Below are 17,829 nucleotides of genomic sequence, written 5' to 3' on the forward strand. Positions count from 1 at the left end.
TGGTAGTTTCTATAAGACTGAGAATTGAACTAATGAATAAATGATGATCTAATGGAATTCATGTCAGGTATGTTCCAAAAATTTACTACTTTGTTTAATACAGTTTATCACAGTTTTTAGAAACAATTTGCAGGCAACTAAGTATAAGGCCCCAGTTCATCAAGGTACTTTAGCACAGACCCAACTTTAAGCATATAATTACTCATTGAAATCAATGGAACCACTCACATGCCTAAAGTTAGTCGTGTGTTTCAGTACCAGAATGTGAATGCTTGATCTTTCTAGTTCATTTGATACTTGATGGTATCACTTTGAGTAGTGGAGAACAGACAACGCCAAAGTTAAGGGCAATAACTGCATGGAATGGTACTAATTCTGCATTTGAATCCATATCAAGAATAAACCCATTGAAAACATGTTCAACCAGATGCAGTCTCCAGGGCATATCAACAGAACACAGAAAATCTTTGGTGATACTTGTTTTGCTAAACACATACCAAGTAGAAAATTTCTTCAAACAGTTATGCTACATGCCCATCCATTATAGTTATGAAATTATGTCAAATGGGATATTATATTGTATTTTTAATTATCCATACTTTTATAGATTTCACATTATTCTGAGATAGTGTCAATATACATGGGCACTGTACATACATATGGTAAAATGAAGTCCCTGTCCCAGATTGCTTATGATTTTATGATTCTGGCATTTCAGGTAACAGTGAATTCCACTCTAACTCTTTGGAGATGGAGCTGCAGCTGCAAACTCCTTAAATCAAATAGAAGGGAAATTAACACCCGAAATCCCACAATTTAGCATGAAAGTATTAGCCCACAAAATGAAGGTACAGAGTGTTACTGTAGGTTACTCGTGCCTCGTAGCAGGAATACTACTTGGTGAATGGGGAAACATATGGATAAATTCCTCATTCACACGAGGAGGGTGCTTAAGCACAAGTCTTCTCAGGGTACATCTACACTACAGGGGGGAGTTGATTTAAGATACGCAAATTCAGCTACGTGAATAGCGTAGCTGAATTCGACGTATCAAAGCCGACTTACCCCGTTGTGAGGACGGCGTCAAAATCGACTTCTGCGGCTTTTTGTCGGCGGCGCTTACTACCACCTCCGCTGGTGGAGTTAGAGCGCCGATTCGGGGATCGATTGTTGCGTCCCGACGGGACGCGATAAATCGATCCCCGAGAGGTCAATTTCTACCCGCCGATTCAGGCGGGTAGTATAGACCAGACCTCAGACTTGCTCATTTTCCATTCCAAACTAGACCCTTTTTAACCTTGTGTTCTTTAAAATAAAGGACTGGGCATACAGGTGGCTGGTGAACAGCTTCCACTTACTACAGATGACCATGCCTATTGTTTATCTTCATATTGGTGCATGTGTAGCCTCTGCTCACACTTAAATGAGAGCGCAAAAGCCCTGTGTTTCTTCCTGCACATTATGCAAGGACTTGCAAATTCAAGGCTGATAGCTACGTGGGATTCAGTCTTAGGAAGGCACCTCAGAACCCTTTGTGTACAAGTACTGTCACCTCAACAAGTGATACACACTATGGCAGCCCAGAGCACAAAACATATAAGCAATACAAGAATCCAAAGTTCCTGCTTTACCAGATGTTGCATGAAGGCTCACAGATAAGAAAAGAGCCTTTTTGGATGATGGTGAAAGGATGGTGGCAACCAGAGATGATACTGCTATTGTACAATAAGGATAAATCAGGAAAAATATCATTTATTTTAGCAAATGTAGACAGGCTACTAGGAAAATTACAGGAGAAAACACATCCTCTGAGATGTTTGACATGGAGCCCGATATTGAACTGAACTGACTACTTGTGTTCTTATTAAGAGCCATACCCTATTCTCACTGCCAGCTTTGTCCATGGCAATTCTGCAATGCATAAAGGGCAAAAATTCACCCAAGCACAAGGCCTATGCATCAGGTCAGTCTTCATTTTGAGGTCTTACATGGGACTTAAGTGAAGCATAAGCCTCATGCTGATCTGTACAGTGGTGAATTTTGCCTAAAGTGAGAAGAGAATGTCCCCAAATTACTATTTGAGATAATGTGGCTTTGCTGGAGAGGTTTTCTAATCCTGTCTTATTCAGAGAGTGAAGAAGTAATCTGAGTATTATGCACTGTTCCATCTTCTGTATTACTTCATCTTAGGAAACTTCCCCCTACCCCCCAGCCCAGTGTGAAGAATGAAACACAGAGGGTCTGATCCTGCAAGTACATCATGCTTAGAACCCCAACTGACTTCAGCGGGAGTGCCAGATCAAATATTAAATGTTTAGGGGGTTAGAATATTGGTCTTTTTGTACATAAATGCTGACAGAATCTGTGAATCTGGGTTGAGGCTTCAACTAAATTGATGAGGATGAGTGAGTTCAAAGTGGCACTGACAAGAGCTTATGCCAACTCACAGTGAGAACATGTTCTTTGCTTCCTTTTCTCATGGGTTCACATCAGGTCACTTTCAAACAACTGTGATCCTCAGTCAAAACTGCTGAACTGCCAGTTCTACATTCTGGATGTAAAAACCACAAAATGGCCCCAGATTCAGTTAAAAGCTTCATGAACGTTAGTCAATCTTCTGTCGAAACCTGGGCTGAGTATTGAGTTTGTAATGAAACCTGAAATGAAGTATGTTGCGTGTGGCCTTGAGAACATTAAACTCCATTCTACTTTTAAACTTTCCTCCCCTCCAGTCCATCCTAAATTAACACCCAATGTAAATGACAAAGGAAGAATGAAGGTACCACCACCAGAATAATTGGTGCTGGTCCCAATATGTGGTCAGCAGATTGTGCTAAAGTGACCACTTGGGTTCTTACGTTGACAATCTAGCCCTACGTGCCACTTCAACAGATTTTATTACTGAACAAAACTCGCCCCAGCAAAATATTATCATTTAAAGAAAATGCTGGGGTAAATTTTCTTAGAGAATGCACCATGCCTCAACAAAAAGATTCAGGTGAAAAATGAACACCGAAGTACTGTACAACTGCAATACAATATTAGGTTGTTTTGCAGAGTAAGCAAATTTTCTTCTAGGAAAAAATCAAAAACGTATATCATTTATAGCGGTGAATTATCCCTGCAGGCAAGTCTTATTTATTTGCACCAGTGAGAATCATTCCATCCAGTTACCCTTTCCCAGGAGGCTGAGTTACAGCTATTATCTTAGTAATCCTTCACTGAGATCTCTTTTTATCTCAGATAAAGCTAAGATAAATCTGCATCTCTGTAATACTAAATAAAGTCCTTTCAAGAAAGCAGAGTAACACCAACTTACAGATCTGTAACTTTAAGGCATAACCCTTGACAAAGAGCTTAATATGGTGACAAAAAGAGACTATGTATCAGTGCAATGGTCAGATATAAAGCTTGCAGCTTGTGCTTCAGTACATCAAAGGGTGCAATTTCTCCCTGGAGGGCTGCACTATTAGTGGTATCCTACATATACATTTTGGTAATATTCGTTCTGCCTCTCAAGAAACAGAACAGTTTTGCAAACAGAGAAATTCTGGTGCAGTGCTGATTTGTATTAAGCACTGTTTTGACACTTATCTACATTTCCATTGAAAATAAATCTTTTAAAGCAGTTAAATTCTATGACTGACCTTTCATTTACATTAAGAATTTCAGAATCCTCTAATTAAAGAACTGGAGCAAAATTGCTTCAGTCTTCTAAATGTAAAAGAAAGGCCAGTCTTAGATTCTGTTTTAAAAGATAGCAATTTTATTGGAGTTCTTTAATTAGAGGGTTATGAAATATTAAGCATCATTTCCATTGTAGTTAAGCAAGGACAATTTGTATGAAATGACTAATATATTTAAAAAAAACTGTATGAAAAATAAATGGTTGAAAAAAATGATAGAAGTTTTCTGATTATTTTCCTCCCCATCCATACCAACTTGGGAGAATAAGTGAATATCTAATTAAAAGTTTTTGTACATTAATGATAGATGGTCCTTTGCAGCAAGATAATGTCACCACTTAAGTGGGAAGGTGATGGAACTAATCTGGTGTCTTCCTTTTAAAAATCCCCACAGGTATTTTATGGAATTGAATGTTTATCAAAAAGATTTATGTTACTGATTTCTCAGATCTCTCTTAAAGTCCTGCATTCACAACACTACAATGACTTTATTATTTTGCCTTACTCAGACTTTCCATTACACATTGTTGACCCAGTGTGACATTTTTTGTTAAAAGTTGTTAGGGATAATGTTTTCACCCCTCAGCTCACAGAGAGCCAATTGTGGGACAATCTTTCAGATTGTGCTGATCTCTTACCACAAATATGCATGTGCTTCATATAATAGAATTCCCTGTTAGGAAGATGGGCAACATACTTTCAGATGAAAAACTAGAAGGAAACCATTGTGTTCTCTGAAACCTAAACAAGGCACCTGGAATTAACAAAAGATGCTGAAATCTAGCCTCAGAAAAACCTCTAGATATTAGATTAACAAGGAACTTGTGTTTCTGAAGTATGGCTCTACAAACTTCTCCCACAGTCACATCTGTACAATGTGATCCATGTTTGTATATGGGCAGACTCTGGTAGAACTTTGGCTGCTTTCCTGCCATGCAGAAGTCCACAAATATTTTCTTCTTAGGCATTCTCGGCCAAAGTCTCTGCTAATGTAACTCCATGGACCTCTGCTGCTGGAATTTCACAAGCAGAGAATCTGGATCTTTGTTTTCCAAAGGAGCATTACATAACCCTTTAAATGCAGCTATTGAAATACAGCTACTTAAAACCACTGATACCTTTCATAGCATCCTTGGAATACTTATCACAATGTTAAAAAAAAAAAAGTACCCCAGCCTAAACATAGGAGTTATTAATGGATTTTAATGGAGATATGAATGGATTCTATACAGCAATATGCTGAGTGCTAAAGCCCTGATCCAGCAAAGCACTTAAGCAAGTGAAGTCCCATTGACTTAAATTTAAGCATGTGCATAAGTGCTTTGATGGACTGGGACCAGAGTGCTCAGCACTTTGCTGTATCAAGCCCTATCATTTTTAGGGTTTTCCCCCCTATGTTTTTGTGGTTTTGCTGTATAAATCTGCTCTTGTTACTTCATCTATGATTTCTAATGTTAATTCAGGATGGAAGATACACATCCCAACGACAAACCAAACAGGTTGTCCCATCATGAGGATCTTTTCTTCAGTGCAAGATGATTGAGGTACATACAAGCTAAATATCACGAACATTCCAGGAGGTGAACAATAAATACTGATGCTATAGAGTTATAAACAAACATGAAAAGCTTGATAGAATTTATAAAATTATAGATCTGTTATTTGCTGTGGTACTGCCAATGGTACTTATTACACTGCCCGTGATATCCGTATGATCTAAGAGCCCAGACATTCAGTCTCTATGACTGAGGGCTTGAAAGATGCAGCAAATACCATATATTATCCCCATAGCTATTTACCTTAAAGCTGCATTTAGTATCTTTTGATTGTTTTTGTAGTTTGCTTAAAGCAAAAATGATACAGGCAGAACTGTGGATAAGATAAGAATATTAACTGTCCATGTCGGATTCTAAGGTTATTTAACTGGTACTGTGTATACAATTTCATAAAGGAAAACTTTGTTTGAAAGTGATGATTAGTGTTGGTTTTCTGTGACATCTCCCCAGTGCAAACCCTTTAGAGCAAAGAAATGCCAAATTATGGGGCATCTTGTAGCTGCACCCTAATGCCCACACAGCATGTTTCGACTGATAGTGACAGACACTGTATTACTACAGAGAACTTCCTTCTGCGTCCATCAGATACAGAAATCTGCAACACACAAGCATCACTCACAGGATAATGCAAAACCTTAATTACAGTCTCTTATTTCTCCCGCAACACACACAGCATGGCATACCTAATTTGTGAACATATCAACCCCCATTAGTTGCTAGTGTCGTAGGGTTTGTAATTAAAGTTTTGTATTACACTTTAGGCCAGATTCTGACCTGCTACTTCAGCGTATATATGGAGTAATTCCAAACAAATAGAGAATCAGACCTATTGACTTCTGTGGAGTTAATTTAGATTTGAAGCTGAGATCGAATCTGGCCCTTCATAGACAAACTTCTCCTCCCCAACCCCCTGCAAATTATCTGTATCTTCAGAAGATTGTCTTTTAAAAGTTTTCTCCATCTTTGTTTTCCCACTGCTAAAACATTTTCTACACTCCCAGGAACGAATTATTAATAAGGGTATTTACCCTTTGATTCAGCACAAATAAAGATGTTTCCTATTCAGTGGCACTGCTAGCTTATTGGGGGCCCTAAGCAGGAATATTGGGTGGGCCTTCCCCCAGTACTAAAATAGACAAGTTCTTATAATAAAAAGCGAATGGGGGCTCCCCTGAGCTGCACGAGGCCCCAAGCAATTGCTTAGTCTGCTTATACCTAGTGCCAGCTCTGTTCCTGTTGCAAGGAAAATCACACGGAAAAGCTTTTTCATAACAGACCTAGGCACATGCAGGTTTCTCTAAGTATATTGGTTTATTTACATATAGCTTGAATTGAAAACGTAGGCACTTATTAGCAAGACATTTCTTGTTATTTTGCAAGAGCTAAAAGCAATTTTCACAGTTGAAGTCCAAGTACCGTTTTGGCAGTGAAGCTATGTGAAAGCCAGGCCCAATGAAAAGAAAAAGCTTCTCTGGGAATCATTGTACCAAAGGCAAAATCCTATCATCCAGTCTTTCATGGTCCATAGTGGGACAGTGACCAACGGCTTCATGCCAATGCCTGCCTGGAGTGAGAATGAATGGGCATACTCAACTTGGGGCTTTAGCCCACCTACCAAAAAAGGTTTAAGGATTTCATTAATAAATAAAAGAAGCTCTAAGTTTGGAACAGAAGCTTGTTTATCTCACTTTTATTAATAGTAGACAAAAAGTGAACTATAGACAAGATGAGGAACAGCCTATACCTGAACCGTTGATTACATTGGAAAATGAATTCCTTCATATTTTGCTTTTGTTACCCCATGGGTTCCTCTCTCACCTGAGACTCTGACAAGGAAAAACAGCAACTAGAGGCTCTTTGACCCCCCACACATGATGAGATTGCAGTCAGATGCTGCAAAAGGACAGCCAAAGAATCATGGGCTCCATGATGTCTGATTAGCCCCTTCCCTTTGTGAAAAGAGAACATGGAATTCACGCATGACTGGGATTGGGGGAGTGAGGGGGAGTAAAGAGAGGAGCCAAACAGGAGGGTCTGGGAGGTAGCCCAAGAAAAGTGGCAGATGTCTGGACTGAACCCAGGTCTTTCTAGAGAGAGGGGAGCAGATGCCCTTGTGCATAGAGTGAGAAAGAGGATCAGTAACCTTCATGAGAAAAGAAGGAAAACAACTAGTCTGGCTACAGAAAAAGTAGCAGAAGCACAGACAGGTGAGAAGGAACCCTGCTTACTGAGCCATTTCCCAGCAAGGGTAGAAAGGAGCCAGACCCTGAGACCCTTAGAGCCTGGCTACCAAGAGCCAGCTGTTACCCCAGGGAAAGCATCTGAGACCTTCAGAGGACTATACCCCTCCTGGGCTGAAGAGAACAGTTATCAGGGGACTGTCCCTACTACAATAACAAAAGTTCTTTTAAAAAAAATTCTAGTCCCCCACCACCACAAAAAGAAGAAGAAGAAGAAAAAGCTGTCTATGCTCTTGGGTGTTGGCTTGGAAAACACCATATGCTTTTGCAAAGCAAGTTTGTTTTACTCAGTTCACGACATTTTTGAAGAAAATGTCTCAAGAATTCCCCCATATTTCACTACCACCACACTCAAAGTCTACAGGCTAGATCTTGATCTATGGCCAGGTGACACAGAGGGGCTTTAAAACTCCCTTAAATGGGCATACTCACAATGTGAGGGAATCCCTGGCTGTAATAAAGCTAGCATAGCCAGGTGTATACCACTCCCTCAAACTTTGCACTTCCCTTTCCACTGGGCAGTGAAGGGGGCATGACCAGAGACCACTGCATTACGGTGACCCCTAACATGCATAATTTAGAACAGCCCAGAGGCTGCCCCTCAGTTGCACCCAATGATCATGGCAAGCTATCAAGCACGGCTGGATGGGATTCCATTCTGAGTTTATCAGGGCCAGTCTTGAGATTTCTGCAGAGGGGGATCATTAGTTGAAGCTTGTTAGCGGAAGTTAAACAGAGCAGCATCAGTAAATGCCTTCATTCCAGGCAAATCAGCAAGAGTCACAGCTCATGAGTAAGGCTGTGATTTTGTCACGGAGGTCACAGAATCCGTGACTTCCAAAGACCTCTGTGATTTCAGCCAGCGCTGGCTGGGAGCTGCTGGGTCCCCTGCCACCTACGGAGGCAGGGACCCCCGCAGCTCTCCGGCAGCCACGGGCAGGTTTGAGCCCCCGAGGTGCTGGGGGCCTCTGGAGCTCTCAGCCTGCCTGCAGCTGCCCAGGCTCCCCATTTTGTCACTGAAATCTTAGCCTTACACATGGATTCTCCATAACATTTTGCAGTAATATCAGCAATCTCTCCCTATAGTCTATTATTTTCATTTGCATTGGCTACTGTTTTACTGATTTCCACTGAATTTGTTGTTTATTGCTTCCAAATATTAGGATAAGCACCAGACGATAAAGGACTGTTGTTGGATAAATGAATGATTGTTTCTAAGCTTAAAAGCTATGTCAAAAATCTCCCCCCTCTAGCACATGCAATACATTTTAATATTTAGTTTAGGGCCTGATTCAAAGTACTTTGGAGTCAATGGGATTTAGATCAGGCCCTTACAGGAAACAATGTTATATGAAAAAAGAAAAAAGAAAAAAAATCCGCGAATAACACAAATAATGATTCTTTCCTAGAAATGGTACCAACCTGACTTGGCAGTATAGTGTGAAAATGCTCATTGTGTTTTTGTTCCTGAGAATAATCAAGAATGAAGTCTTTTTTTGTCTTGGATATTATTCCCTTGGATAGCATCCTCTAAGTCTCTTATAGTTGACCTTTCAAAGATGAGCTCCCTCAAGACTCTGATGGAAACTCTTTGTCATAGCTCAATTACTTTGTCCTTTACTTTTATGATAAAAGCCTGTTACTGCTTCAGTCCTCTAAGACAGCCCACATTGTCAGAAATTAAAAGCTGGACCCCATCCTTAAAATAAACTTCTCCCTTTTCAGAGCATAAGGTCTTCAAGCAGGCACCAAGGCTCCAGTTCAAGAAAGCACTTAATCACATACTTAACTTCAAGCATATATTTAAGTCCTTCAAGGGGACTTCTGTATGTGCTTAAGCACTGTATTGAATAGAGATGCTTTCCTGAATTAGGGCCCTAGACTTCTTATGTGTGTGGACAGCGCATAGTACATTCTTGGCACCACAAGTGTACAAATAATGATCATAAACAATAAACAATTCCAAATGAGTAATCAAAACACACTTCAGGAGTAGCGTTCTGTTTGTGTCAGAGGCCAACCACTATATGTTCACTTAGGCCTTAGTGCCTAATTCAAAACCCACTGAACTCAATGGAAATCCTACTAAAATTAATTGAAGTCTTTGTATCAGGCTCTTTGTTAAAATATTCTAGGTAGTACCTGCGGACGGATGGTGTTATTTCCTTTTCCAACGTGGTGAACAATCCCAGAGATACAGAGCGGACCAGCAAACCCAAGCAAGTCAGCCAGAATACGGAAAGTGCTGCTGAGAACTAGTGGTCTCCCAAATGCCCAGCAGAGAGCGCACCAAATTGATTTGGATCCTTGTGGATATGGAGACCTTTTGTTCTGCCCATTAAAAAAAAAAAAAGATATATAAACATTGCAACACGTAAATACAATTGATATTTTAAATTTTAAAAATGAGCCTCAAGAGTAGATAATTCATAATATTGATTTGATAAGCTCTGGGCTAAAGAATTAGGAATGTGCAGGAATTCTGTTTCATGGGAAAATCCACAATTTAAATTTTATTTTTGTTCTGAATCAGAATGAAGTATAACATTAAAACATTTCCCATGAAATGAAGTTTGACCACAAATGATTTTTTAAATCAAATAATTTCATTTCAATTTAGACTTTTACATTTATAGTATAAATTGCTAAACAAATAAAAATTGGAGTATTCCATTTTGAAAAAGTTTGTTCTGGGAAAAAATAATAATGAAGCATTCTGAGAAGGTTGAAATGGAAGGCTTCATTATTATTTTGTCCCAAAACAAAATTTTGTTGAAGGCAATATATTTTTGCGCAAAGTTTCAATTTTGTCAAAACAAAATTATTTGACGGCAAACATTTCACTGGGAAATTTTCAAGCAGTTGTACTCTTGACCTTGTGCCAAAGAGGAGGGGAAATTTTTTTCTAATTAAACAGAAAGACTAAGAATGGGTAGCCACAAGACCCACTTATGCTGATTTGGCTTATGAGTCGCACAGTGGACAGTAACACAATGGTTCTGTAATGTAGTGTTACATTAAAAGCCATTTTGTGCTAAAAATACAGGGGGAATTTGTGCAAATTTTACATAGTCTATAGTGAGATTGGCACAAGTTGCATTGCTCTATAGGGAGCAATGAGAGGTGTTCTGTCTTAAAGAGTTAGAATTCCTCTCAGTTTGCCCACTGCTACATGGTGTGAATTAGCTTGATAGTGGCAGAGCTGGCCTATTCCTCCTCTCTGCTCCTTACTGGACGCCAAAGGAGTAGGGAGGAAGCAGTTCCTGTTCTCCATTGAGTTCAAGTCTGGTATGCTGCTTTGTCCTTAAACAGGCTGCACACGAATGGGGAGGGAGTCTTCTTACTACCTCTTATACCACTGCACACACACATATAAGGGGCAGGTAGTGGTCTTAAGTGAAGACCACCAAGCCAGTTCATTTCAGGCTCAATCCTGAACTCTCTCTCAAGAAAACTCCCACTGATCTCAATAAAAATTAGTCCTATAAAGCCCCTGTAAGATTAGTCAAACTTATTTTAGGTTCTTATTAAGAGGCAAGTTAACCATCTTCACAAAAGTATAATCCACAGTTGTGCAAACAATTACGTTTCCATAATTGTACCTGCAAACCAAACATTTGCACATGCAAATAGCCATTTACATGCACATCTGTTCATAATCATGCACAACCACTGTAAATACAAAAAGTGCACATACAAATTAGGCACTCAGCTGCATGCCTGACTTAATGCAAACCAGGCTCTTAATACCTAGCATGTTTCCACTTTATATTTTTATATGAATTTATACTGTTACTATCAAAAAAGTAATGAGGTATTTTAAGCAATGTGTAAACACCACAAACATTTGTAGATAATCCCAGTCTTCTTTTTTCCCCCCTCATACCTTTTGTGCTTCAAAAGCCTCATTAAGGCGAATGTAATTTGTCAGAGCTCTCATGGCGATAGGCAGCTTGCCTATGGCTTTCAAGTCTATTGGCTTTTTATGGGCGGTCTTGATGAATGTATTCATCCACCAGTATGTTCCTTTGGACAGCAGATTCACAAAGGGCTGTAGGAACCGAACTCCAAGATCCTGAAGATCCTCGGGTGGCTTAACCTCTTTGGGGGTTTTGAAGAAAACGTATCTCTGAAATCCAAAAATCCCATCAAGAATCACATCAAGTGCATGGAAAAGAAAAAGACAAATCTGTGTGGAAGGGGATACTGAGATAACAGAAATGCCTGTCATTGTTCAGGAGGAATAGATAGCCACTGAGTGTATGGCTGGGATTTGCAAATAGACTAATGAAATTAGGCTCCTGACTCCTATTGAATTTCAGTCAAATTTGGGCACCTAATTTCCTTAAGTTACTTTGAAAATTCCAGCCTAAAAAGGAGAAAGATATTCAAGCCCTGAAGGAATCCCACACAAAGATCGTATTTTGCCTGTGAATTTAATCCTGCACTGTAAAAATATATTAAAGCTCAGTGAATATTTACAATATTTTATGTTAAAATCTACATTGAAGATTATTCTGTCCAATGCTGCAAACTGCACAGTACAACACCCCGCCCCCATTTCCTGCAAACTTTCATAGAGAACCATTAAAATTAGATTGCACATGGCACTAGCAAATATTTCCATTGACTTAAATGGGAGAAAGATCAAGCCCCTAGACTACGATGTTTCATGCTGCAAGGATCAAAGTTCTTGTACAATATACTATATTTAAGAGTATCTTGTAGTACTATCACTAGGGAGTTCTGCTCAGACAAAGATGACATGACATGGCTCATCATTTGCTCCTACAATATTTATTAACATGGAATTTAATACACTGTAGCGTTGCAGTTAATTATGTAAAGCCATATTGATTAAAATTCTGTTTTTCATTAAATCCCACGCAACCCCAGCAAAATCAACAAGGTTGAACAGGAGTAAGTGGGAGGAGAATTTAGTCCATGTATTTCAGGTTTTTCCCTTCTAACAACATAGATATATGCAGATAGGGTGACCAGATGTCCCGATTTTATAGGGCCAGTCCTGATTTTTGGGTCTTTTTCTTATATAGGCTCCTATTATCCCGCAACCCCGTCCCAATTTTTCACATTTGCTGTCTGATCACCCTATATGCAGACGGGTAAATCTATTAAGCAGATCCATTCAGGGCTTGAAATGACTGTGAGTTGGTGGCCTGAAGCCCCACTTCCTTGCATCATATTCAGCAACAATAATTCTGTGTTTATAATTAAGCCATATTTAACCTGATTTCAGTTTGTTGCTGCAATTTATTTTCTTCCCAGAAAATAGCCATGTCTGGGAACAGGGAAAATGACTTTCACTACTTGCTTTCTACTTCCATTTCTAATAAGGATTTTACCGGCAATTCTGTCCAGTGATCATTTAGTATAACTTTCATTCCTGACTGCTGTGGAGGGATTTTTTCCCCAACAAAGCAATAGGAGTGACAAACTGAACATTCTATGCAATTCTTGATTAAAAACTACAATCCCCTGTGTTGTGTTTTGCTTGTGATCTGTTTGCCTTCAATCATTCATATTCTTAGTTGCCAGAAGAGAGGCACTTTGTGCCTTAACGCTTGGAATATGCTATATTATTGGTTAGTTCAAGTCACATGTAAAAAGTAACATCTTTTAATTATTTACTCTAAAGAAATATGAAACTGAAAAAAACAACACTAAGCAATGGCTGATCATTTCAGTGGCTCATTTTGTAGTCTCCCTTGTGGCCCCAACATTTCCTAGCTAATTAAATCTCATTAGATTACAAAATTATATTAAAAGAACCATATTTAAAAGCAAGGTCCTGTTGGTATCACAGCTGAGTCTCATTATTCCATGAACTGACACAACAGTTGTCAGTTGTGAGCTTAATATTTAACTTCCCATAGTCTGATCCAGACTGTATGTTCTCTTGAATGTCTGTGAGCAGGCAACTTTTCCCTAATGCCTAGTTTAATTCAGTGCTGTGTGCATTGGGTGAGGGAAGTGATAAGGTGTTTTGAATTGTATTTCATGTAGCAATCTCCAAAGCCATCTATTAATAGGGATTCTGATTGTGGCCATAGCAAAGAGGAAATAATCAGAGAGGACTAAAGTTGCTCTAGCACCATGATAATAAAATATAATAATATTTAAAAAATCACATTGTGTGTGCTCTTACAGACTGGAAAACAACAGATACTCTGTGTGGGTGTCACTGACTATGTTTTCGGCTAGAACGGACTATCCATTTCAATGTATCTTTCCCTTTATGAAGATTAATGATTTCTGAAGACTGAAGTTGTCAGTCATATAAGAAACATCTTTTCAGAACAAAATGGATGAAATTCATTCTGAATTGTCAATGCAGTGGAGTCAAAGGAGTTTGCAATAAAAATGAATTTGGCTTAATTATATTACTCAGATGTTTGGTTTTCAACTAGGTCTCTATTTCAGACTGATTTTTTTTTTTTTTTTTTTACATTTTATATTATGCAGCCAGATAAAAGTAAAGGAAGAAACAGAAATGAGAATTACCTGGAAATTTAACTTACCCTCACCCTGATGACATTAATTTCTACAGATAGTAGCATTCCATATAGAATAACCAGAAGTCCCGTGAGGCAAAATCGAAGCTGAGAAAATCCAACCCCATTATCACAGAACTTTACAAATTTGATAGTTTTGGTTATAAAAGCTAAGGTCCAGTAGAACAGCAAGGCTGCCAATAAATAAATAAATAAAACAACAAACATTAGTCAGCACTGGTTGTGGAAAACTTATTTTAGACAAAATTAGAAGACTTTGCTAAATGGTTACACAGAAGGAAAATGACAAGCATGCATGGAACTAGGCAGTGCTCTTTCTCCTGTCAAAATGGCAACGCAACCAATTCAGTTTCCAAGAATGTGAATAATAGGATGAAGTTTGGGTCTGATCCTGCTCCCATTACATTCAGTGAGACCATGGATAATCTTTCAGGAGGATCTTCTGGTGCAAATTTCCATCTGCCTGTAAACCTATGCCCACATCAGACCCTCCAAGGGAGTGGTGGTGTTTCAGTGGGGGAGGCCAAGGGGCCCAACTCCAAAGCTTTTAGATTCTGGGGAATCCACAGAGTTTGGTCTGGATGTTGACCTAGATATTCTGCTTTCCTTACCTGTGCAGAACTCTACTTGATGTTAAAGATAAAAGCCACCAAACAGACCTGAGAGCAAAATTTCCCCCTAAAATCGCTGCTTTCCTCAGTGTGTATGTACTATGCAAATTCCACACAACACAGTTTATAACACAGAATACACAAGCAAATAAAAGAAGGAGATTGGTGCTTGAGTAGGAAACCACAACTTTTGTAGAGTATTGATTTTCACAGAGCATTTTCTATTCAAGTGTACTCAGGCTGCAGTCATGTATAGACAAATAATTCCACCAAGAGGCTCTGGTGACATTGAAACCCCAATCTGGAGTTTATTTCATGTCATTCACTATATCATGAGACAGCTCCTCTGGGAGTAGTCTCACTAGCGTCAATTATCCAATCATTAACTGACTAGGATGAGCTGGGGGTTGACCCCACATTTGGTTTTATATATTTAATAATATCAGATTGGATTGTTCATTCTGACAGTAGAACAGTATGGGGAGGGAAATGTTGAGCGTATCCGTTTGCAGCATTTTCTCCAATTCTCCTGTTGCAAGGATGGGGGGCAGAGGCGTTTGTCGCCACCCCAGGCAGAATCAACTGTGAGGCTTACTCAGAAAGCTGGATGGTCCCCAGAGGACCCATGTAAATCTTAAGCAATCCACAGGAGGACAAGGCAATCTGAAATATCACAGAAATGGAAGAGGGATGGAGACTCAGGTCCATCTGATCACATTTTCTGTGGAGGAGTGAGATCCATGTGTGGAGAGTCCCCTGCATTAACAGAACCCGGGAGTGAGATCTGGCCCATGGTCTGCAATCCCACTTTCATTGAAGTAAATGACAAAACACCCATTTATTTCAATGGGAGTAGGTATAACACTATAGGAGTCCCCATTGTGGCACCTTTAGTGTTTATATTAACGCTACAAGACAATGGAAGCACGGCATTTCATCAAGACAGAACTTCCATGAGCTACAATTACTGATCAAAGTTTAATGACCAATATAATGAATAGCTGTTACAAGTGAATGACTGTTGTCAGGGAAACCTGATCTTCCTGTAGTAGGAACAGGCTAGATTGTAAGAAAAAAAGCCCATATATGGTCAGATCTTCAGGACTAGCCTTTGGTGGCTAGTGAAACTCAGAGCAGAATGGGATGGGAGGGCCATGTGTTTCTCTCCTGCTTATAGGATCAGGTCACCCCTTCCTTGAAGCTCCTCACTGGCTTCCCAACTCTTACTGAATCAAGTTCAGTCTCTTGCTCAACTTCAGGGCTCTGCATATCATCTCACCCTTGCCTACATCTCTGCTGCTATTTCTGGCTACTCTTCCTCTTGGTTCAATTCTCTCTCTTTAATGATCCCTCCACTCACTCCCATCTGCTTACCTCTTTCAAGTTGACCCCTACACTTGGAAAATCTCCTACTCCTTGTCTACCATGTGTCCCTGTCTTTCCTCTTTCAAATCCCTCTTTCAAATCCACTTCTTCTTGCAATACTTTCTACCTTGTTCTACTCTTAACTTCCTTGCTTCATCTGTACTATTGCTCCCTCTTTTTTTGTCTAATTTATCTCGCATTGTAATCCCTTTGGGGCTGACAATGTATCTTACTCAATATTTTTAAAGCATTATATAAATGTAGGGTGCTATGTAAATCAACATCAACTGTGGGCACCCCTTATAAAAAAAGTATAGAAATATCAATTTAAAGTATCTGGTATTAGCAAACAAGGCCATTCTTCTATTGGGAATTAAAGTACAAGTCTATCTGACCAATTTTCCTAATTACAGGATTTATTTTACAAAGCTGTTCTTGCCAAGTAAAAAGCTTGAATTTTACCTAAGTGGGTGAGCTGTGTAGTCTTAGAAGGTTCTAACCCTAACATTCTGAGATAATAGGTTGCACAAACACATGGTAAGAAACAGTCTCTGCCACTAAGAACTTGCAATCTAAATAGACAAGACACAGAAAGAGTGGGAGAAAGAGTGTTATGATCCCCATTTTATATGTGGGGAAATAAGGCAGAGGGTATGTCTACATTGCAATTAGACACCTGTGGCTGGCCTGTGCCAGCTGACTCGGGCTCGTGGGCTCAGGGGCTATTTAACTGCAGGGTAGACATTCGGGCTTAGGCTGCAGCCTGAGCTCTGGAACCTCCTGCCCCCTCACAGGGTCCCACATCCTGGGCTCCAGCCTGAGCCTGAATAATCTACACTGCAGTTAAACAGCCCCTGAGCCCAAGCCTTGTGAGCCTTGAGTCATCTGGCACGGGCCAGCCGTGGGTTTTTAATTGTAGTGTAGACATACCCAGAGAGATGAAATTACTTGTTTAAGATCACACAGGAAATCTGTAGCAGAGCTGGGAACTGAACCCAGTCCAGCGCCTTAACCACAAGACCATCTTTCCTCTCTAGTCTTCCTCTTTCTAAACTCATTTCTTCTTTGTTCACATTTTCTCACATCTTCATCTCTTGGTTCATCCAGTTGCTGAATGCCCAAAATTCCTGCTGCTGAGTTACAGGGAGTTGTGTGAGAGTAGCATGCCCACGAGGTCTGCAAGACCAGGCATTTAAGTAAGCAGGGATTAATGCACTGCACAGTGTCTGTTAGAGAGAAGTCCTGTGCATTGTTTAAAGGAAATAGGAAGGATGTTCCATTTTACAAGACAATAATCTAATTCTGAGGGAATAAATTATGAGTAACAGCCAAGTAGTGCTAGTAATTAGTGAACCAGATTACTGTCAGGGACAGTGAATCAGCCCTTCTCCTATGAATACAAGTGAACTAGTACTCTATTAATAAAATACTTTTCCCCTATGCCTTCCCAACTTAATGCTCCCTACTTGGAAAACTCCAAATGCCATCCAAATTTTATCCCTATTTTTAAGCCTGATTTTTAAATCTGTAAAGACAAATGTGTGTTTTTGTAGCTGTTAAACATCACGATCAGATACTATAATTCTGTTACGTAGTCGGTAATATTGAGAAAAGAAAGAAGGGGTTTTCAATTTACATATAACATACCTGATATTTTTCAAAACAAGACAGAATACATTTATGAATGTGGCACTCCAATTTGTGCTATTAAAGCGGTATCCCTACTGTGTTCCCATTCTGCAACACAATTTAGAGAGCAACCAAATTTGGCCTGATTAGTTTCCTATGGACCTTATTAAATTCCTACTGGCATCATCAGTTTTTCTATGGATTTCAGT

The 17,829-nt window shown here is 39.5% G+C and overlaps 1 protein-coding gene across 7 annotated transcripts in view; it reads right to left on the reverse strand.

Moving 5' to 3' along the window:
* The window catches only part of ABCC8 (ATP binding cassette subfamily C member 8), a 136,517-nt gene that overhangs the window by 105,504 nt on the left and 13,184 nt on the right, over positions 1-17,829 (reverse strand). For all 7 annotated transcript variants that reach the window (XM_034770183.1, XM_034770184.1, XM_034770182.1 and 4 more), the window contains 3 exons: positions 14,022-14,188; positions 11,369-11,611; positions 9,625-9,813 (listed from right to left, as the gene is read on the reverse strand). In XM_034770183.1, the coding sequence (XP_034626074.1) occupies positions 9,625-9,813; positions 11,369-11,611; positions 14,022-14,188 (599 nt within the window). The remainder of the gene's footprint in view (positions 1-9,624; positions 9,814-11,368; positions 11,612-14,021; positions 14,189-17,829) is intronic.

The sequence above is a fragment of the Trachemys scripta genome, chromosome 4, assembly GCF_013100865.1.
Source record: "Trachemys scripta elegans isolate TJP31775 chromosome 4, CAS_Tse_1.0, whole genome shotgun sequence".
In the NCBI taxonomy this organism is placed as follows: Eukaryota; Metazoa; Chordata; order Testudines; family Emydidae; genus Trachemys; species Trachemys scripta.